This window comes from Cibotium barometz, chromosome 42 (genome assembly GCF_041138505.1).
Source record: "Cibotium barometz isolate CiBa-2024 chromosome 42, ASM4113850v1, whole genome shotgun sequence".
In the NCBI taxonomy this organism is placed as follows: Eukaryota; Viridiplantae; Streptophyta; class Polypodiopsida; order Cyatheales; family Cibotiaceae; genus Cibotium; species Cibotium barometz.
Genome location: NC_141087.1, coordinates 14,418,322 through 14,440,192, shown reverse-complemented (window position 1 = coordinate 14,440,192; position 21,871 = coordinate 14,418,322). Strand labels below are relative to the sequence as shown.

The 21,871-nt window shown below is 43.9% G+C and overlaps 1 protein-coding gene across 1 annotated transcript in view; it reads left to right on the top strand.

Annotated features, from left to right (window-relative positions):
• PNSB1 (NDH-dependent cyclic electron flow 1) overlaps positions 1–19,479 on the top strand; it is a 38,959-nt gene extending 19,480 nt beyond the window's left edge. The window contains exons 4-6 of the mRNA XM_086780734.1: positions 9,016–9,118; positions 11,459–11,544; positions 19,058–19,479. Coding sequence (XP_086636860.1) covers positions 9,016–9,118; positions 11,459–11,544; positions 19,058–19,226 — 358 coding nt within the window. The 3' untranslated portion in view covers positions 19,227–19,479. The remainder of the gene's footprint in view (positions 1–9,015; positions 9,119–11,458; positions 11,545–19,057) is intronic.
• The last annotated feature ends 2,392 nt before the right edge of the window (positions 19,480–21,871 follow it).

Sequence of the window (21,871 nt, the reverse complement as noted above, 5' to 3'; positions counted from 1 at the left end):
GACTGAATGGAGCAAAGGTGTTCTCAAAACTGGATTTAAAGAGTGGGTACCACCAGGTACGGATTGTGGAGGGGGACATCTCCAAGATAGCCTTCCGTACGGAACGGGCCCACTATGAATTTGTGGTCATGCCATTTGGCTTGACGAACGCCCCTGCTACATTTAACCCCATGATGATGCGTGTTTTCTGGGATTTGATTGGAAAGTGTGTGTTCATGTTTCTGGACGACATACTCAAGGTGGCTTTGTCAAAAGCGCCTTGTTTAGCACTTGCCTCGTGGAACGATCCGTTTTAGGTGATCACCGATGCGAGTAACATCGCAATTGGAGGTGTATTACAACAAAATGGTCATCCAGTAGCTTACATGTCTCGTAAGTTACTGCCCGCCGAGAAGAACTATTCAGTCTATGATCGTGAACTCGTAGCAGTGATACAGGCCTTGAAACATTGGAAACATTTCCTGTATGGCCGTGACTTCGAGGTTCGCACTGACCACCAGGCATTACGCTGGATTCAGACGATGCCAAGTGCACAGTGGAGTGATCGACAACACCGTTGGAGTCAGATATTCCAGCAGTTCGGTGGTATGATTGAGTACCTTCCAGGAAAGGCCAATCTAGTGGCCGATGCTTTGAGCATGAAGGCATAAGTGTCTACAATTCAGACCACTAGACTTGATCTTGTTGGTACAGGACTAGAGGATATGAAGCACACGTACGCGGATTCCGAGGAATTTGATACATAGTGGGAACAGGCATTGGATGCCACAGGACCATGCTATTTTCTGATACGCGATGGTTGGCTGTTCTACAAAGGCCGACTATGTGTCATGAAGTCATTCAGGGCAGCTCTTCTCCATGATACCCATGACACCATTTTTGGTGGTCATAGGGGCATGAATTCGACTCTGGAGAAATTAGAACGGCAATACTATTGGCCAAAGATGAGGCGTGATGTGTTTACATATATACAATGCTGTGACATTTGTCAAAAGGTGAAAGCTCCTCGTGGAAAGAAGATAGGGTTGTTACAGTCCTTGCCAATTCTTGAGGGTCCTTTCCAAGACATTTCCATGGACTTTGTCTCACGAATCTGCCTCCTAGTCTGAGTAAGCGTAATACGCAGTGCTTAACTATTGTCGATAGGTTTAGTAAATTTGTTATGCTTATTCCTTGCAGGGCCAATGTGACCGCCGGGGATGTTGCCCAGTTGTTCATTCGGCATTGGTACCCGATTGGCGGGATTCCTAGAACCATAGTGTCAGACCGAGATGCCAAGTTTACCAGTCATTTTTGGAGGGCATTGATTGATAATTTTGGTACTAACTTGAATTTTTCCAGTGCATTCCACCCACAGATAGACGGCCAGACAGAGATATACAACTAGTTGGCCTTTGAAGTGTTATGTCCACGATCAGCAAGGTAAGTGGGAATCGTATTTGCCTTTAGTTCAAGCTGTTTTGAATGACTCTTTTTCTTCAGCTATTGGCAGGACTCCATATGAGGTAGCGTTTGGAAGACCTTTCCAGTCGTCGTTAACCAGGACTTCGTCTTCAGTACCGGAAGTGAACAGAGTGACGGAGTCTTACCAGGAGATTTTAGAGTCAGTAAAAGACAGATTGGCTAAAGCGCAAGAGGCCTACACTCGACAGGCCAATAAAGACCAAAGGGATATGAAGTTTTCGGAAGGGGATTGGGTTTATCTTCGGATTTTGAAGCAAAGACTGAAATAGGTGGACAAGCGATGCCCAAAGTTGTCTTTTAGGAGCTTCGGACCTTTTCCCATCCGGAAAAAGATTAATGAGGTGTCTATGCAGTTAAAGCTACCTCCGAGTTGGACTATGCACGATGTATTTCATGTCAGTTGGTTAAAGCCATATGCAGGTCCAACCCCTTCAGAGGTCAAAGACGAAGCGGAACCAGACATTGTGGATGAAGCAAAAGTTATGGTTCCAGAACAGATCCTTCTGCACCGTTTCAAGCATGGCTTAGGCCATGGCTTAGGCCGAAGACTACGACAGTTCCTCACGAAGTTTCAGGACCGAGGAACTCATGAAGCGGTATGGCTCGACAAAGAGTTTTTCGAAGACTATCCGGCGTTATTGACGGATTATTTGGAGGCTATGCAGCTTCCGTCAAGTTAAGCAGAAGGGGATGTCATGTGCATCCCGCACTTGGATGCCACGTAGACATTTCTGTACAGAAGGTGCAGGACCTGGGATGGTGAACTGGTCCCATGTGAGCCCAGTCCGGGACAAAGTCAGCCAGGGATCCATCTCAGATGTGCGAGGTCAGGTGTGAATTGTCCTGCAAGGTCAGGTGTGCACTGTCCTGCACATGAAACAGTGCCAGTCCGCGCTGTGAGTCTCCCTCTGGAATGATGTCAATGACTCTGTGTATTTGGTATGGTACCGGATGCCAGATCACTGAGTAGTTAGTGTTTAGGATAAGGGGCCAGCCCATGGTGCTACCCCAAGTCGAAGTGTGGGCATGGGGATGGTGTGAAACCACCCCCATGAGGGCCAGGAAGGCCCTGGCTGTACCCACCAGCCATGGGTAGGCCATGGGGGGGCTGTAGGACAGCCCCAGGGGCAGGCCAAGGGTAGCTGACTGATTATCCAGCTCTTGCAGAGGTTTAAGGCAAGTATGGGGCAGCCCATACAGGCTGCCCAGCCTCCAAAACAGGGGGCATTCAGTGCCCAGCCTCCTAGGCAGCAGGCGCCTAAGTGCCCAGCCCTATTTCCCATGTGCGCAAGTGCCCAGCCAAGCAACAAAGTGATGCGCAGCATTTAAAAGTATTTATTGCTGTATTTTCTGGTTGTGGGAGCATTAAGCTAAAATTGGGGGAAAAAACCTCCACTAACTGAAGTAAAAGTGCCCCAGTAGCCTACTGATGATCACTAGCACTCCCCTGGGTGCATACACAGCATAAAACCCAACAAACCCCCCTGGAGTGATATGTGATCACTGTACATCATCCACCAAAAGGAAACAAATTCAAAGCAGTGCGGAATGCTTCGAATTTCGGACGTGGTAATGCCTTGGTGAAGATGTCTGCCACATTCTGATCTGTAGGGTAGTAGATCAGACTGATATCACCTGCCTGGAGTCTCTCCCGAACAAAATGATAGTGAATCTCAATGTGTTTCGTGCGAGCATGAAACACAGGATTCCTGGCCACGGCAATGGCACTCTGACTATCAGCAGAGATAGGTGTAGGCTCCTCCACTGAAATATCCATATCAGTCATGAGACGACGCAGCCAGACACACTCAACGGTAGTAGTACTCTGATATGTTTCTTGCTTAGCCAAGAAATACATGAAGAGCCAAGAAAGAAACAATTGCCACTAGTGGAATGATTGTATCAAAATCACCAGCCCAATCTGAATCGCTGTAACCATATAACTGCATGTCACCCCCCTCAGGATAAAGCAATCCAAGAGATAAGGTACCGTGCAAATACCGAAATACACGCTTCACAGCTTGCCAATGTGACAATTGCGGGCTGTGCATGAATCTGCTCAACTAAGATACGGCATACTGAATATCTGGCCGTGTAGTACGCAAGTAAATAAGGCACCCAACAGCCTGAGCATATGTAGTGGCATCAAATAAAATACTGTCATCTTGTAGTGACAGTTTCATCCTAGTCTCCATAGGAATGCAAATAGGCTTGCAATCCTGAAATTTAAACTTCTCCAGAAGTTTAGCAACATACCGAGATTGCAACAACCCAATGCCTCTGTTATCTTGCACAAACTGTATGCCCAAATAGTAGTGTACAAGCCCCAAATCAGACATGTCAAATGTTTGTTGCAGTATCTCTTTAAAAACTGCAATTTTGTCATCATTTGATCCCATGAGCAAAAGATCATCTACATAAAGACTGATGACCAGCAGATCTTTCTCTTCTTTCTTTACATACAAAGTGGCTTCGGATGGACTGTTCACAAAGCCTTGAGTGAGCAGGAAAGCATCTGTTTTTGCATACCAAGCTCGTGGAGCTTGTTTCAAACCATACAAGGCCTTTTTTAGCCTGCATACTTTCCCTTCATGACCATGTTCTGCAAAACGTATGGGCTGATATACATAAACTTCCTCCTCGAGGTCCCCATGTAGGAAAGTAGTCTTGATGTCCAACTGGTGAACAACCCAACCACGATGTGCAGCCAATGCAATGACACACCTAAGTGTCGACATACGGGATGTAGGAGCAAATGTCTCCTCCTCATAATCAATGCCCTTCTTCTGTGCATAGCCCTTTGCAACTAGACGGGCTTTGTACCTGTCAATGGATCCATCTGCATGTCTTTTCAACTTATAGACCCACTCAGTACCAATGGCTTTCTTGCCTTTGGGTAGATCAACCAAATCCCATGTTTGATTCCTTTTAATAGAATCAAGCTCATCCTACATGGCTTTGTTCCAATGCACATTGTCTCGTGCATCCACAAATGAATCAGGCTCATCATCATCCTGTAAACTGGCTGCCATAACCATATTCAAATCCATGATGTATGCATGCTCATTGGTCCGTGTCTCCCTACGAGTACGACCAGCAAGAGGACCCTCTAGATGGCTGTCCTGTAATGTCCTCAAATACCATCTAGGTGTGTGTGTGACCTGTGGAGCCTGCTGCCCCATATTTGGCTCAACTTCTGGCTCAATAGCTTGCTGAATTTCTGCACCATCTTCATGATTAGCTGGCTGTCCTGTACCCTCATGGGTTGGATCACCAACTGTGGAATGAAACTCCATAGGTAGTAGACCTTCAAACACATCATTTTCAGCCTGATTTACATCATAACCAGCCATGGATATTTTTGATTTTTCATCAAAAATCACATCCTGACTAGTGAATATCTTTTTGGATAGTGGGTCATATAACCGGTAGCCCTTGCTCTCACGGCTATACCCAACAAAAATACATTTTGTGGCTTTATCATCCAACTTCCTCCTCAACTCTTTGGGTATGTGTGCATATGCAAGACATCCAAAAGTACGAAAATGTGATACCGAAGGCTTGTGGCCATGCCAAGCCTCAAAAGGAGTACTGGAAACCAATGCCTTTGTGGAACATCGATTCAAAATATGACAAGCACACATTACAGCTTCCACCCAAAAGATATGTGGTAGCTTCTTTGCCTTTAACATACATCTGGCCATCTCCATGAGTGACCGTTTCTTCCTTTCTGCAACCCCATTCTGCTGTGGAGTATAAGGAGTAGTATACTGATGTTTGATACCTCTACTCTCAAGAAAGGAATTCAACATGTGTGACATATATTCCCCCCCTCGGTCAGAACGGAGAGTTTTAACCTTGCATCCTGACTCTATTTCAGCAAGTGCTACAAAAGCCAAAAATGCATCATATACCTGTGATTTCTGTGTCAACGGATAGACCCAGCATATACGAGAGAAGTCATCAATAAATGTAGCAAAATAGAAGCAACCTCCTAATGACTTTGTCTGCATTGGACCACAAAGATCACTGTGTATAAGTTGCAACTTTGCAGTTGCTCGTAGAGCCTGATCACGTGGGAAGGAAAACCGATGCATTTTACCCAAAATACAAACTTCACATATGTGATCTGGAGGCTTTTCCATAAGAGGTAGGTCTGTGAACATGTTATGTCGTTGCATAAGCATAAGACTACCAAAATTTACATGCCCCATGTGAGCATGCCATAACTCCGCATCAACCATAGCTGGAGTAAGAGTGAATGCATTATAAGCAGACTGATCCACTGGCTGAAATGCATCCAACTGATAGAGTCCATGACATAATGTACCAGTAAGCATCAAGGTCAAAGCATTAGCTTTGTCTCTGACCATGCATTTGTCATCATCAAAGTGGACTTGCATACCACAGTGTGCTAAAGAAGAAATGGACAACAGATTCTTCTTTATCCTTGGTACATATAAGGCATCTGTAAGGCGAAGAATAGAGCCATCAATGGCTGTGAGCTGAAACTCCCCAATGCCACGAACTAGATACGAAGCATTATTGGCACACTGAACAATTTTGCCAACAGGGGCAGGGCCTACATGACAAAACAAATCCCTGCGAGATGTGATATGCTTTGAAGCACCACTATCAAAATACCAAGTACATGCATGCTCTGTCACACTGAGTGCCTGTGAAGACCAAGAGGTATCATAGCTGCATGTGTAGAAACAGTAATCCCTGTCCTCAACAAAAGAAGCAGTCTCCGGAGGAGCTTTAGAGGCATCATTTACAGACATCCCAGATTCTCTTTGGCAATCCTCTTCCTACACTCTGTGATGTAGTGACCTGGCTTCTTACAGTAATGGCATTTGCCCTTCTTCTTGGGCTGTCCATCACCTTTCTTGGTATCCTGAGATGAACCACCATCACCTGAATTCTGATTTGAACTCTTTGGCTGAGATTTGCCTTTCCCTTTTTGACCTGTCGTAAATGCTTGTTCAGCACTTGTGTTCATATTCATGTTCTTCCTGATTTGCTCTTCTTGTAACAAGAGAGCAACAAGTTCCTGATACTTAAGGGGCTCAACAGCATTCCTCATGCTGAGGTTCAAAGAGGTATGAAAAGCCAAGTAGGATCTTGGCAAAGAGTTTAATATGGTGGATACAAGCTGCGTCTCAGGAATAATCTCATCCACATTGATGAGTTGCTCTCTCAAATCCTGTAGCTTGTTCAAGTGGCTAGACATATCATCTCTTTCATGCATTTTCTGATTTTCCAGCTCTCTTTTCAAAAACGAGATCCGAGCCTCATTATGAGCAGCATACATCTGCTCCAAAGTCACCCATGCATTCCGTGAAGAGCCATTATAGACCTGTGTACTGACAACGCAATAAGTGATAAGGCTTGTGCATCTCTGGCATCCCATGTCTTCTAAGCATTTGTTCTTTGAACAGGCAAAGGCTGTCCTGGTGCCTGTGCCTATTGTCCTCTTCCACGAGCACCCCCTTGGGGAGGAGTCTCTGAAGCCAATGGACCTGGACGTGGTTCATCACCACTAACAAAATCCCAAAGACCTTTTGCCACGAGCACATTTCTCAGCATAAAACTCCACAAGGAGTAATTCATGCCATCCAACTTGTCTTCCTTAGACAAGTACGTAAACACATCACTTTGCTGTTGATTTGCCATTATGCTAGTGCACAATGCTGTACTTGTGTATCAAAAAACCCAAAAGCAATAACCCTGAAAGCAACTGTACTCCACTGAATACAGCTGACCCAAATATGCCTGCACTCTCAATCCTCTGAATGTGCAACAAAATGCACCACTGACTGAGTAGAGCAATGAAAATGGTTCACACAATGCCAAAATGCCCAAAATTTTCTGCACCCAAAACCTTGCAAAAGCCTGTAGAGATTTCTTTGCAAGGAAACCTCCCTGTATCTGCCAAAAACTTTCACATAGAAAATGCCAAAATTTCAAAACTTGTAAAGCTTACCACAAATGTGATTTTGCAGGTACAGGCGGCTGTAGGCTGTACAGAGTAAGTGAACGGTACAGTGCAAGTACAGGTCGACTGCACGTTGTACGGAACAGCTGTACGGAAACAGGTCGACTGTACGGACGCAGCAGATACTGTACGGAGACAGCTGTCAACAGGTCAGCTCTGCAGGTATGCGCAGCAGGTAGTGGGTTGCTGTACGGAGCAGGTTCAGTCGACTGTACGGCTACAGTACACAGCAGAGTACTGTACGGAACTGGGCGAACCTGCTCTGCTGCTGGCGTCTGACTGTACGAGCAGCTGCAGAGTTTTGAACAGAACTGGTCGCTTGTTGCAGGTGCTGTACGGAGCTGCAGGTTCTAGGCGTGCAGCTGACGGTGAATGGTACGGACAGCTGACAGTTGGGTGATGAACTGTACGGACAGTTTTGCAGGTGCTGCTGGTCGCCTGCAGGTGTTGTACGGAACTGCAGGTTCTAGGCGACTATGTACGGACAGCAGCAGGGTACTAATGGCTGGGTGAACCTGGGTGCTCTGATACCAAATGAAGGAGCTCAGCTATTAGGGTTAGGGTTTTGGAAGGTACTTCAGCAAGAGTAAGAGACAGAGAGAGGAACCTGACTTCTCATGTATTGAGAGTTAACAAAAATGAATTACAATAGCCACATAAAGAAGTGACCTAAAAGGTGTGTTCACATGGTCCGGCCATAAAGTGTGCCAGGTGGACCAAATCAAGTACTTATAAACTATTATAAGTGAAACTAAGCTAAAATTGGGGGAAAAAACCTCCACTAACTGAAGTAAAAAGTGCCCCAGTAATCTACTGATGATCACTAGCACTCCCCTGGGTGCATACACAGCATAAAACCCAACATAAATAGCGTTGCCCACAATCCCATTCATTCATCTCATTTTTCACCTAGAGCTCAAGCAAATCAAGGGCTAGAAAAGCCAAGGGAATTGCCAAGCAAAGGGGTGGAGAACTGAAGGTGAAGGGCAGGGATTTTCCAGCCAAGAAAAGGTCCAAGATTGCTGTATTTTCTTTCAGATTTCTCATCATTCTAATAAAGCAAATACACCATCCGTGGTGGGGGCCCTACAGAGGGTAATTGGGACCCAATACTATGTCCTCTCCACCTCTCTATTTTCTGCACTTCTCCTTTCAGTTTGTGCGTTAATATCCGTCGCGAAAAGAGTGCTGAATTCTGAGTATTGAAGTTACCGATTCTTCTCTGAAGCTTCCGCATATTACATGTTGGGTGACCTTTAAGTTATGGGTTGTCTTGTAGATCCCTTCATGCAAAATTTGTCAATGCATGCTAGTTTTGATACTTTGCCCGGTGGGTTGGGTTGTGCCGCATTGTGGTGGGCCCCCCCTTATGTTTAGTATCACCATGATGTATGCCAAAGTATGGATATTATTTAATGATATTACTTATTTTACAATCTCATATTTTTGCATAAGTGCATGATTAGTGTTTAATAATGGTATTTGTAACTTTTCATAGAATTGTATGATGCTATGAACAGCCATTATGTAATGATATCTGTCCTTCCTTGCAGCTCCAAGTTTGTGATTGTTGTGCCATCTGAGCCAGACAAGAAGCGTGTATTGGAAGTGCTTGGACAAGAAGCTAAGGTGGTCTTTATCACCACTCCTGGTCAGGTAAGCCTTGGTTTTGGTTTCGTGAAGTCTATCAACTCCATTGTGATTTTTGAGGCTGAGGTCCAGCGTCTGTGTGAAAATCCAATCCCTTCCTTTGTGCAAAAGCTTATTCTTTAATATGCTATCTACTGTAAGTACAAGGTTGACTTTTACAAGGACCTCCGTAGTTGGGCAAAAGAGGGTGATTTGGAAGATTTGCTACATCACTGAGTGTCTTGGTATATTTGGTTTAAACAAGGTTCACTTATGTGGGGCTGTTCAATGGGTCAGGGTAAGTGAATGAACTTTTGCGGGCCTTCAGATCTCAACCAATGCATGCACCACCATAGCATGGGGCCTTCAGATCTCGACCATTTCATGGGCAGCTGAAAACTATATGTGTCCCATACCATGCATGATACAGGCAGCCTGTTAACTTGGCAGCCCTAGAGCGCCACCTCAAGGGCTAGTTTAGGTCCAGACCCACATAGTTTGGCTCAACATAGAGTTATGAGCCCACCCCTTGGCCCATAGAGCATCACCAATGCCCATGTCAAGGATGTAACTCCAAGAAATTCAGTTTACAAACACAATGGCACAAATGAAACTTTGATCAAAGCACCTACCAAATGTACTCATGCTTAGATTTTAGGAGATGAATTTTTGAAACAAAGTACAATGGTGGCATTGACAGGACAGATTTTACAGGTGTGTCCTAATCTCAAGGGCTTGCATAGAATAGCTAGCAAAGCATTCATGTTACCTTGCACTCCAATAAGCTAAAAAGGCATTGTAGAGCTTTCAACTCCTAAGGAATAATGTACACAATACTGCTATGTCAAGAATGTAATGATTTCTATCAAAATTCATGTAACATGCTACTCCATTATACAAGTTTATGAAATGGATGCATTTACATACATCATGCCTTTTGTACTGTGTATCAAACACAGGTTTTAAACTTGGAGGCTTCTGAAATTTCATCCTGTAAGTGCAAGTGACTCTAGTATGTAACAAGTTTTAACAAGCTCATAATCATGTCCACATGTGACATGTATCTAGAGGATTGATGCATGTGAAATAGTGGGATACCCAACTAGCTGGCTGGTTGGCGGACTGCTGATTCCCGCCCTCCCTGCACCCCCCCCGCCCCCCCTTTTCCCTCATCTTCCTTTCTCAGAACCCGTATTCGTCCTTAGAAGATGCTAATATGATCTATTTTTCCTTTTTCTCCCTTCAAGATGTAATCCCTTACGCTTTCTTCAGGTTTTCGCTCTATCATGTAGAGTTCTGTTGATGCACTCTACCTAGGGCCTTCCCTAGAGAATCCATAGATAAAGGCTATCTTTAGAGTTCTGAAATTTGCCTTAATTGCAGGTATCAAAGTGATGAACCATCGAGTGGCCTTTCCCACTAAGCATAGATTCAAATTTTCAATGCATGTACCTTTGTGGGGTAATTCGCCGTGCATTACATAAATGCAGCCCTCCACATACCTTCTCAGCAGCTTCACCATCTTCAATAGGTGTCTCTATCTAGCTAAGCTCTTGTCACAAGAGTGCTTGAGAAAGATAACTTACAGGCATCTATTTTATCTGGTTTCAGCACCTAGTGTCATTTTCCTCATCCAAATGGTTTGTAGTGCAACTTGAGCAGAGGTGTTATGTTTTGCTGTAGCCATCATATTTTCTTACATGGTATTGGAATTTCGGCTTTTTGCAAGACTTCTTTGCCACTTGATGCCTAGAAGTATATTTTCTGATAACATTTTGGTAACAAGGGAAAGTTCAAGGTGAAGATGGTAATATCACTCCAGATAGTGGTGATTAGAGCAGAGAAGAACTCAGAAGATACCAAAGATGCAAGTAAAATAAAGATTTTCCATACATCTCTTGGTTTGAGAGTGAGAAATGAAGGATAAAGAGACACTCTGTCTTGATGACCACATATCTTGGCACTGATTCAGGTTCAGGCCATGAGAAGCGCAGGGGAAGCCTGGACCTTATTGAAAGATCAAAGCAATGCAACAAATTTAACAAGGGTATTTACATTTAGAACAAGCTTCCACAAGAAAAGTCTGCAAAAGCAGAAACTGAGGAGTTGTTTGCCACTTGGATCAAATCCATCTCTGATAGGTGGCTGGTTAAATGATCGCAGTTGGTGCTGCAGCTTCTCTACAGCTTCTTAATATTGTATTACTAAATAATTTGGGTTTATGTGACTATATGATGATTAAATTCAAACCGATTCAAATTCCTTATATTGAGTTCCGGGTAATTGTGGAGGGATAGGTAATGTTGATGTTCTTTCTGTGATGTTGCAAGTGGTAATACTTTAGATGAATGTATCTTCTTTCTGCAGCTGGCGGCCATTATTAATGACTCATTGGGTGTTGTGACGACCAATACTGCTGCCGTGCAGCTTGCTTGTGCACTAAAGAAGCCCAGGTTTTCACCTTACTCTTACTTTCTTGTTTTCGGTCTTGATGGCTCCATTGATAGAGACATTTTACTCGCTCATTAGGTTGACTACTCAATGAGGTGGTGATAAAGTAGGCATCAAGTTTGTTTGAGATATATTTGTTGATGCATGGTAGGTAAGACTAGATTAAAAAAAGTGCAGGTGCAATGGATCGCAGTGGTCAAAACTTGGTGTTGGCAGGGTCCTGGAATTATGTTTTCGCCCTTTGCCAACCCTGTTAAGAAGATGTTTGCATGCCAAGTTGCCAGCCAACCCTTTCCAACGCCATTGACAACAACATTGGAAAGCGTTGGTTTGCAAGTTGAGAGTCAAAAGAAAGAAACTGGTGATGTGTGGCTGTGAGGTATCTAGGATTCTGAAATTACGTTTTTGCAGGGGATGATCCTTCACCAACTCTGTTAAGATGTTTGTATCCCAACTTGCCAGCCAACCCTTTCCAATGCCATTGACAAGGTCAGAAGCGTCGGTCACATGTTGCGGTCACATGTTGAGAGTCAAAAGAAAGAATCTGGTGATGAGTGGCTGTGAGGTATCTAGGATCTGTGTTCCGAGAAATGGAGGTGGGAAACGTGGAAATGCGTTTCCCATCCCCTTCAAACTTGGAAACGGCTGGAAACAGCCATGCCCTATCTTGTTACAGGAAATGGGTCCAGAAACAGCAAGAAACGTGCGTGGAACGGAGGGAAACGTGGAGAAATGGCTGCAGAAAACGTACTCGAGAAAAATCGTTTTAAAAAAAGTCCTAAACGTTTTTTTATTAACGTTACCCAACGTGTTTATTTATTAACCAGTACCCACGTTTTAGCATATCGTTGCCCAACGAATAAATATAACAACATTTAGAAAAAATGTCTCAATCAGAATCCAAGGAGTACATTTCCCCCCTTTAAAAACAGCCAGATGTGCTCGCACACACAGAGATGCACACAAGGCCATGGACTTGATCTTGATGGTCTCCTTTCTTTTGTTGCTCTAAATGTGTGCTCATTTATGCAAATTTCAGAAAGTCTGGTTGAGTTTGTAATTACTCGTTTAGGATCACTAATTTAATTATCCTACCCGTTTCTGTTTACGATTCCGGGGGTGCTGGTTTTGTTTCTGTTTCCCGTTTCTGGTGACTATGGTTCATGGCACTTTTCATAGCTGATCTGTGAGTCGGTGCAATTCCATGAATGAAAGAAAGAAAGAAAGAAAGCTGTATTAACGTCTACTAGAGGCCGAACTCGCCCTATGAGACAAATCAATGTACAACTGTCAATGTCCTCTGGATGTCCAGAAAAAAAGGACAAAATAAACATGAAATAAACTATGAAAGTACTGAGCTAGTGGGGGGATGTGATGGATGGAGCACTACTGCTAAAGGCTCAGTATGCAACCTATATGTGTAGGGTATACAAGAATGCAATGCAGATCTGTCTAGCTCCAACCAGTACCATAATGGGGGTGTAATATGCGGTACATAGGCGATGGTGAGGCAAAAATCCCTTGGAGCATGATCTCCGGGTGTGAGTGTAAGTGAGCTAGCCGCTCTTGGATATGGTGCTGATGTCCAGCCCGTATCTCTGTAATCTCCCTCTGATATAGTCAGAGAGAGAGAGAGAGAGAGAGAGAGAGAGAGAGAGACATAGAGAGAGAGAGAGAGAGTACTAACATCTGCTAAAGACCCAATGGGTCAACGAGACCAAAAAGTGTTACATATGATCCGTGTGCAAATTGAAGAACATAAACATGGGAACATAAAATTACTGAAAGAAAATGCACATGCATACTATGTGGGTCCTACATGTACAATGAAGTCTGGGCAGCGCCCCTTTATGTCGGTGGAGTATATCCCTGCTCTGTAATAACTGACAAGAGGATGGCCTGGATTTTGGATGGCAGGGTGTATGGCTTCTCTGAAGAGATGTGCTTGGTTCTTGGTGACTCCACGTGTATGGAAGGCTTGCCGGTCTCAAGTTCTTAAAGCATTCTCCTCATGAGCTCAAGTCTCTCGTCAATCCTGTCCCCTCGGGTGTCACTTAGGCTGGCACTCTCACCTAGGGGATTCCAAAGAATTGGTGATGGATGTGTGAGGGATGTCCTGCTGATCCCATCTCCCTGTTGGTGGCCGAAGTAAAGCGCCTCTGTGGTGACTAGCTCTAGTAAATATAGGTGTTACGACCCTGTGTTTTTCCCTCTGGACAACAAGCAGGTTGGCACGGGCACGGGCACAGGACACACAGTGTGGATAGGCATCAGTTGAATGTGAAAAGGAAACCCATGTTGGTGGCCAGCCCAAGTGTGAAAAGGGGACAAAAAGGAACTTTAATTTATAAGGCTTAATAACCTTAGATGATTTAAAGGCTTATTTATTTTTTGAAAAGCATGTGTTTCTTTTTAACCCTTGCTTTTGGCGTTTTGTAGAAAAAAAGCGCATCGCTTCTATTTAAATCGAAGGGTGGCGAGTTGAAGGGGAGGTGGTCGTGTGTTGGTTGCCGGATGGTCTTCACGGGCGCATCCCTGGGGTGCAGCTGCCACTGAGCACTGCTGCGCATGGGCGCTGCCGTTGCTGCACATATGGCCACCAGGTGGCGGGTGAAGCTGTTGCGCAGGAGCCATAGGCGACTGCCGCTGCCGCCGCCGCCGCCGCCGCCGCCGCCGCCGACCGCCAGGAATGCTGCTGCCGCCATTTGCTGCTGATGCTGCTGCTGCTGCCGCCATCTACTGTTGCTGACCGCCAGCTATGCCAGCTATGCTGCTGCCGCCATCTGATGTTGATGCTGCTGCTGCCGCTGCTGCTGCCGCCACAGGGTGATGTTGCTGCTGGGTGCTGTCAGGCAGGCTGTGAGTAGTTCTAGGCACCAAATGGGTTGCTGCCAGCAACAGGACACCAAACAGGCTGCCAGCAACCATCAACCAGACAAGTGGGCAGCCAGGCAAACGTCAGCCAATCGGACAGTCAGTTGGACAGTCAGGTGGACGCCAGGTGTGGGAAAGCGGTGCAGAGGATGGGCACACAGTAGTGAATGTGGCCAGGTACTGGTGGACGTGGAGCAGGTTACTTGTATGTGACAGCCAGGTGGGTTTTCTTGCATCATGGAGCAGACCGCATCGCTGAGGCATCTCCATAGCCAGACTGGACAGGTTTAGACCAGCATGATAGAAGCAGGTCTATGGGTTTTTGGCATCGTGATTGATGGTGCACATGTGGATTTATCTGTCATGGAAACAGGACATTGGTCTTTCGAGAAGAAACAGGACTTTGGTATGGAGGATACAGGCCTATGGTTTATGGATACAGGTCTTTGGTTTATCGGATACAGGTCTTTGGTTTCGTGTGGAAAGCATGTCTCTGGATTCATGTGAATAGGTTCTAGTTTTCTCGAGGTTACATGCAAGCTGTGACTGTAGGAAGGACATATGGTTTGGTATAGCCCTACTGCTGTTTGGGAAAGGGTTGTGGGATCCATGATTGAGATGGAGAAGACCTTTTAAAGCAGGGAGGTGTTGTACAGGTGTGCCTTCTCTATGGAATGCTTTGCTGTACTAAGCGAGAGTTCTTATTTGGAAAGTCCTGGGTGAATAGCTAAAAGGGATCCTATTGGTAAAGGATTTGACAAGTTGTACTTTGTACTCATTTGTTCAAATAAAGAAATACCGCAAGTGGTGCCACTGCGTTTTGGGGCCAATCGGTGTCCTTGTAGTATTTGCAGGAGCACTCTAGCTCCCCTGTTTGTTTTACTTTTCCAGGTTCCCATGGGTGATGAAGTGTTTTGTGTGTGAGTGTTTGTTCCACCGCCCGTCCGATTTCTGAAGGCCGGTTTCAAGAGGCCCGAACATCTTTGATCTTGATAATGCATCACTTGTGTGAGAGGACCAAGAGGCAGTGGGAGTTGGAACCTCTTCACAATTGCATTTCGATTGGGCATCTAAGCAAGTAGTGCTCCTCAGTCTCTACCTCCCCGGTCATGCAAGAATCTGCATAAGCATGCTCATAGCTGCATTCGGTACTTGCAGGGAATCATATGATCCAAACAGCACATTCCGTACTGATCCATACATTCCGTAAGGATATAGATATATTTTTCCCTCTTGTTTGGGTCATTTTGCCTTGTTCTTTGAGCAATCCACACGTTGTATCGTGCTGCCAATTCTCCCTTGGCCTGCCAATTTTTCAAATTTCCCAGAAATTGTTTGCCCTAATTTTTCCAATCTCTCGTATTAACCTTGCCCAGTTTTTCTTGTTTTCTCCCAAATTTCTTCCATTTTAACTACTCCCAATTTTTCTAAGTGCCTACAATTTCTCCCCGTCCCTTGAGAGTGGGGAAGGGACTTGGGGAGAAATTAAGATTGGGGAAATTGGGAAACTTAGAGAAAATTGGGGGAATTGAAAGAAATTGGAGCACTCTGGGAAAATTGGCCCCCCCCTCTAAAAAAAAAAAATAAAAAAAAATAAAAATAAAAATCCCAAGTCCTTGCAATTCCACTAGTTCTACCTAAATGTTCTCAACCTCTCCCGATTCCCTCATTCCCCCCAATTTCTCCCAATTCCTCAATTTTTTCACTTCATGCTAGTGAAGGAACTCAAAGTACTTATCTTGATGCATACTTTGCGTACTCGTTCGGGATGCATACGGAATGCACTGTACCAAAGAAGGCAACCCCTTGAACATGGCCCGTGTGGTGTGCTCTTTGCTCTCACAGTCTCTATCCACCAAAGGCGGTGACACCCTCAATTGATCAATGGAATTGTCCTCCGCTCCCAAGTCTGGTCCGAAAGGAGTGGCTGTACCAAAGTGTTGAAGAGCCAACCTTCAGTATTGTGCTCTTGAAAGTGAGCTTGGAAGCACTGCCCCTTCAACGAGGCCAATGTGGCATAACCCTCGCCAAGTAGGCTTGCCAGCCGGTCGCATGCATAGTCACGTAGAATTTTGGGTTGAGAAACTCCAAAACCCCGAAATGGCAGAAACGTGTTTCAGAAACGGGGTTTTTATTTGTTTCTAAAAAAAACAAATTGTCTTTTTTTAAAATTGTCTTAAGTGTTTTTTTTTTAATAATGTTGGTCTCTCTCTCTCTCTCTCTCTCTCTCTCTCTCTCTCTCTCTCTCTCTCTCTCTCCGTGCGCGACTTGCAGCCCAAACATCCTCTCTCTCTCTCTCTCTCTCTCTCTCTCTCTCGCACGCGATTTGCAGTCACCTCTTCTTCTTCTTCTCCTCCTCCTCCTCCTCCTCTCTCCCCCAATTTCTCACAAATTCCCCAATATTCCCAATTCCCCAAATTCTCAATTGCCCAATTTCTCATAAATCACCAATTTCTCACGAGTCACAATTCCACAACTCCCCAATTGCCCAATTGTGACCACAATTGCCTAAGCTTCAACCATATTTTAAGTGCCTAGCTAGCACTAGACAGGCCTACAAATAATTCTACAAACTACAAGTTCTAAACGATTTTGTATTTGTATAGAAAAAACTACGAAACCTCCACGTTTCTTAGCTGAAAGACAAAACGTTTTGCCCCGAAACGTCAAAAACCCCGAAACGTTTCTGGTGATTATGGTCGCATGGTGAAGATAGGACCCAGGAAAGTCACTCCAAGGTAGAGGTCTGATGTGACTATCTCAACTACGTCACCTTTGTATGTGAAAGTTTGTCTGAATGCAACTTGCTAGGAAGTGTTAAAGATCCTAATCTTGGCTTTACCCAGATTCAGTGTGAGATTCCTCTTGCTGCAAAAAGTCTGCAAAAGCATCCAAGAGTCTCTGCAACCCCTTTTAATCAGAGATAAGAACTATGCCATCTGCATATAGGAGGGGGGGCATGACTGCTTGGGCTAATCGTTATCTGGAGCCTCCCAACTTGTCAAAACAAAAACGAAATCTCATCAATGTACAGCCCAAACGGTTTGTGGGAGAGTGGGTAGCCCTGTTTGACACCAATAGTGATGTGAAGCTTGCTTGAGAAGCCTCCTGGCACTCATATAGGGTCATCACCCCCCCACATCTCCTGTGACCGGACTTGACCGATCATGGACTTATATAAGGTCATAACCATATAAGGTCAACACTATCCACATAACTCAAAGAAAGGGAGAAGAGAGAAGCAGCAGGAAAAATAGAGAGAGAACGGGAAGAGGAAATAAAGAGGACAGAGTGGAGAAGATAGGAGAAGAAATACAGAAGAGAGAGAGAAGATCTCACCAAGAAGCATAAATATTGAGAGGTGTGCCATCCGTGTGAGATTTCTGAGCTGTGAATGGCAAAGTATGTGACAGGCATGAGGTTGAGATTGAGGAGCACGGCAGTTTTAGATGCCCAGCATTTTATGAGATTAGAGGTTGCTTTCATTGCCTAGGCCCTAATTAGAGAGGCATTTGCCCCTCTTTGCCGAGTCATAAGGGCATGAGGTCTTATGGTGTGTGGCACTCTTTTGGCATGAGATACAAAGACACACTGACTCATGAGGGGACAGAGGAGACGAGAGTATGAGAGCTAAAGCCTATCCTTCTAGAGCATTGGACATGCTTGAACCAGAGAGCTGGGTGATGAGGGGTAGATGCAAACCAGATCAGAGCATGCATAGAGAGACTCCAACTACAGGGAGTTTCCATTGTAACCCTCAGACAGTTGGCTGCTGCTAGACGCCTCAGACAGCACTCACAATGCACCGGGGGTTGAGAGCTCAGCAAAGAAGATCCTTCCTTCCAGGTCATGCGACACTTAGAGACCCATTCCCCGTCCGAAACAGGACCATCATTGATCTTATGGCAATCCATGAGTTGTGACTCCCCCTCACGTGCATCAGTCTTGAGATTGCTATGTAACCCTGCGAGGCTTCGACAAATGGTACCCTCAATGGTGTACTTGTTAGTTTCCACTTTTCATTATGCTTTGTTTAGGATTTCGGGCGCCCTACGCATCTTACACTGCAGTATTCACACATATTGTATCATCATTGGTCTCATTGGCCATTCTGGCCTCTTGCAGTCATTAATGAACCTCCCTCCCTCCCTCCCTCCCTCCCTCTCTCTCTCTCTCTCTCATGTTATCGTACCCCTTGCAACTGTCATACCCATGTTTTCTTAAGCTAGATTGTTTTACCTCTATTCCATGATACAGTTTTTCACGGATGTATTAACTCTTTTGGTCTCATAGACCCTTTGGTCTCTTGTGGCATATGCGCTCATGGACATGTATTGAATTTCAAGTATCCCAATTTAGTTAGTTGCTTAGAGCAAACTTAAGAGCCTATTCAGTGAGTGCAAAATAGGCATCATGTCGTATCAGTCATGTATTGGCATGTCACCAAAGTTGTGGGAACTTCATGTTTTTAAGCTTCCATTTGTTTTTTTAAAATTTTGGATTGTCACTTCCTTTTGTGTTTCTTACATTTGTATACTGCCTTGCTGTATGAACTGTGGTACATCACATTGACTTTCAGGAGAGGAATGCACCTCTGATGCAACTGACTTTCAAGTTTTAAAACTTTGTTGTTTGTTGCAGTGTTGCTCTTTTCTCATCAGCAGAGAAGGCGTCTCTGTTTGTTCCACATGCAAAGGAGAGACGATGTACGGTTGTTTCGTCTGACTCAGGAAAACTTCTTGATATTGATGTGAAAGCTGCCATCAGGGCAATGAAGGCTATTGAAGAAGAAGTGCTGGTTGCAGCTTAGCATCTTTCTGGTTAATGAATCTGTGTTTGACCTTCCTCCAGTTGACCTTCAAGATGTTGGCTAAACATGATGCTGATGCATTAGCAGGCTTTCTTCCTTCCCTTAACAGAGCATCATGAATCACGATTGAACTGTATTATCAGCAATGTAATGTATGCTCTTATTTGTTGCCAGCCCTCCCTTGCTTTAACCAACAATCATCATTGGAATGTATTATCAACACTGTAAAATGTAAGCTCTTATTTGTTCACGATTGGTTCTGCCCCTTTGTTGAAGGCTTACATGTGTCATTTCATTGTTTTTTTTATAATATCTTCTAGGTGTTCGCTTAACATGATGCTGATGGTTTAGCAGGCCAGCCTTCCCTTAACAAAGCATCAAGATGAACTGTATTATCAACACTCCAATGTATGCTCTTATTTGTTGGCATCCCTTCTTTGCCTTAAACAAACCATCATCATCTTGTCATTCAGCTAGTTGCTTAGAGAAAAAATCTTTATTGTAATATATGATATATATGTGTGGTGTTTATCCATGTGCGACCCAACATTTGGTATGCTAGTAAAGCTCACTGGAAAGAAGCTTGTACGAGAAGCTAATGCTTTCTCGCGAGGATGATGAAAATATAGGAAGCTTGTAGAATGTGAAGTTGGTGGCGGCTTGACGGCTCACTTTCAACAGCTTTGTGGTGATTCAGCTCCAAATACCTTCTTTGACACGAAGGATTCCAAGGATTTCTATGTAATATTATGTACTCAGCGTGAGAATGGGTTGATTATTCATTGTAATTACCATGTGTATACTTTATAAATACATTGGTATTGTTTATTGTATATAGAATTGGTGATGAGTTATAAAATAGGAGTGGGCCTTATGTCTACATGGCATGGTAATTCTAGTAAAATTAAGATGCATAACACATGCGAAGCTTGTGGAGAAGTGTGGAAGGATGCACAAGAGAAAAGAATCCTGCTAGAAGTTTTATATGGAGGATCAGGAGACTTTTGACGTGTTACTTGTGGAGCCTTTGTGTGGGCTTTAGCGGGGTTGAGTCTAGGCAACAAATCTTTGAATTAAGAAAACACAAGTCAAACTAGCTAAGAAGGATGTGCTAGTGACATCCGTGCTTAGGTAATCCAAAGTTAGATGGTTCTTTATCTCTTAATGTAATTCTTGAGAAGAGGGTGAGACATATCTTGTATAAAGAGCCCTTGAGGTATAAAGTTTTCTTAGATAATAGAGCTATACCCTTCTCTTATAGCTCATTGTTTCTCTACTTGATGTGTGATTTGATCATCAAAAATGGAATTCTAACATACTAGTATATGAAGCTATAGAGTTTTCTTAGATACCCTTCTCTTGTAGCTTATTGTTTTTCTACTTGATATGTGATTCGATTATTAGAAATGGAATTCTACTTTCCTTGGGTCTTGATGATGATGCTTTAACTTGGTAAGCTTGTCTAGATCTTATGATGTGATTGATAAGTCAAGATCTTACCTTACCCTTGTCGAAACATGTGTTGGGTTTTGCCTTTGAGTTGCAAATACAACTTCCCATTATGGGTGCGTTAGCTCGTCCATTGCATTCTTACACGTTGTAACACTAGATTGCTCCTTGCTAAAGGTGTGAAGGAAGAGCTCTCACTACCTAGATCGAGGTAAGAAGAGTTTTGTCTTCGTTGTGTTTCTCTTTCACAAAAGAAGAAGCTATTGCAAGAAGAAAACTTGCAATTAAACTTATCTAGCATGCATCTATAAAGAAATCAAGATTTAATAGCATGCAAGCAAGTAAGAAGGGAAGCCCACAAGAGAACTATTGTAAGGGAATGATTGTGTATTGCATTTTATAAAAATGGCTTATATACAAATGACTAGTTTTCACACTAGGCTGGTCAAACTTAAAAATGGTATGACCTCTATTACTAGTCTTAAGCAACTATGTATACTAAGTCTATAAACTTTTCCTATTTGAAATTAAGCGCATGGTAAGGCTGATTTATATGTTCTAGTACGGTCTTACAAAAGTTAAGTGTTTGTGTGTGCGTGGGTAAGATGGCAAAGCATCCTATCGAAGGTTGGGTAGGTGAAACCATGTTAACCTATGGAATGGTTAACGTATCCCTCTTGCTAATAGTGAGCATGTTCTCGGTTATCGAAGTTAGTGGTTGGTGAAGCTGTTGTTGGGGTTGAAGGTGTAGATGGTCTAGGATATACCATGAAAGTTGGCGCCTAAACTTAAAAATGGTCTGCTCTATTACTAGTCTTAAGCAACTATGTACATTAGGTCCGTAGACTTTCCTTATTTCACATGAAGCATGTTCTAGTGTCATCTTACAAAAGTTAAGTGCTCATTTGTAAGGTTGCTTTATATGTTCCAGTGCCATCTTACGAAAGTTAAGTGCTCATTTGTGCTGGTAAGATAGCAAAACGCCTTACGAAAGGTTGGGTAGGTGAGTGAAACCATGTTAATATGCAGAGTGGTTAGCATATCCCTCTTCTTAATTGGTGATTGACTGCATCCTTGCGTCACCACCCAAGTAGGTGGTGAAGATGCTATCGAGATGGAAGGTGAAGATGGACGCCATGAAGTTGACAACCACTATGAAGTGACCCATAGATTGGGATCAATCTGTAGATGGCGGT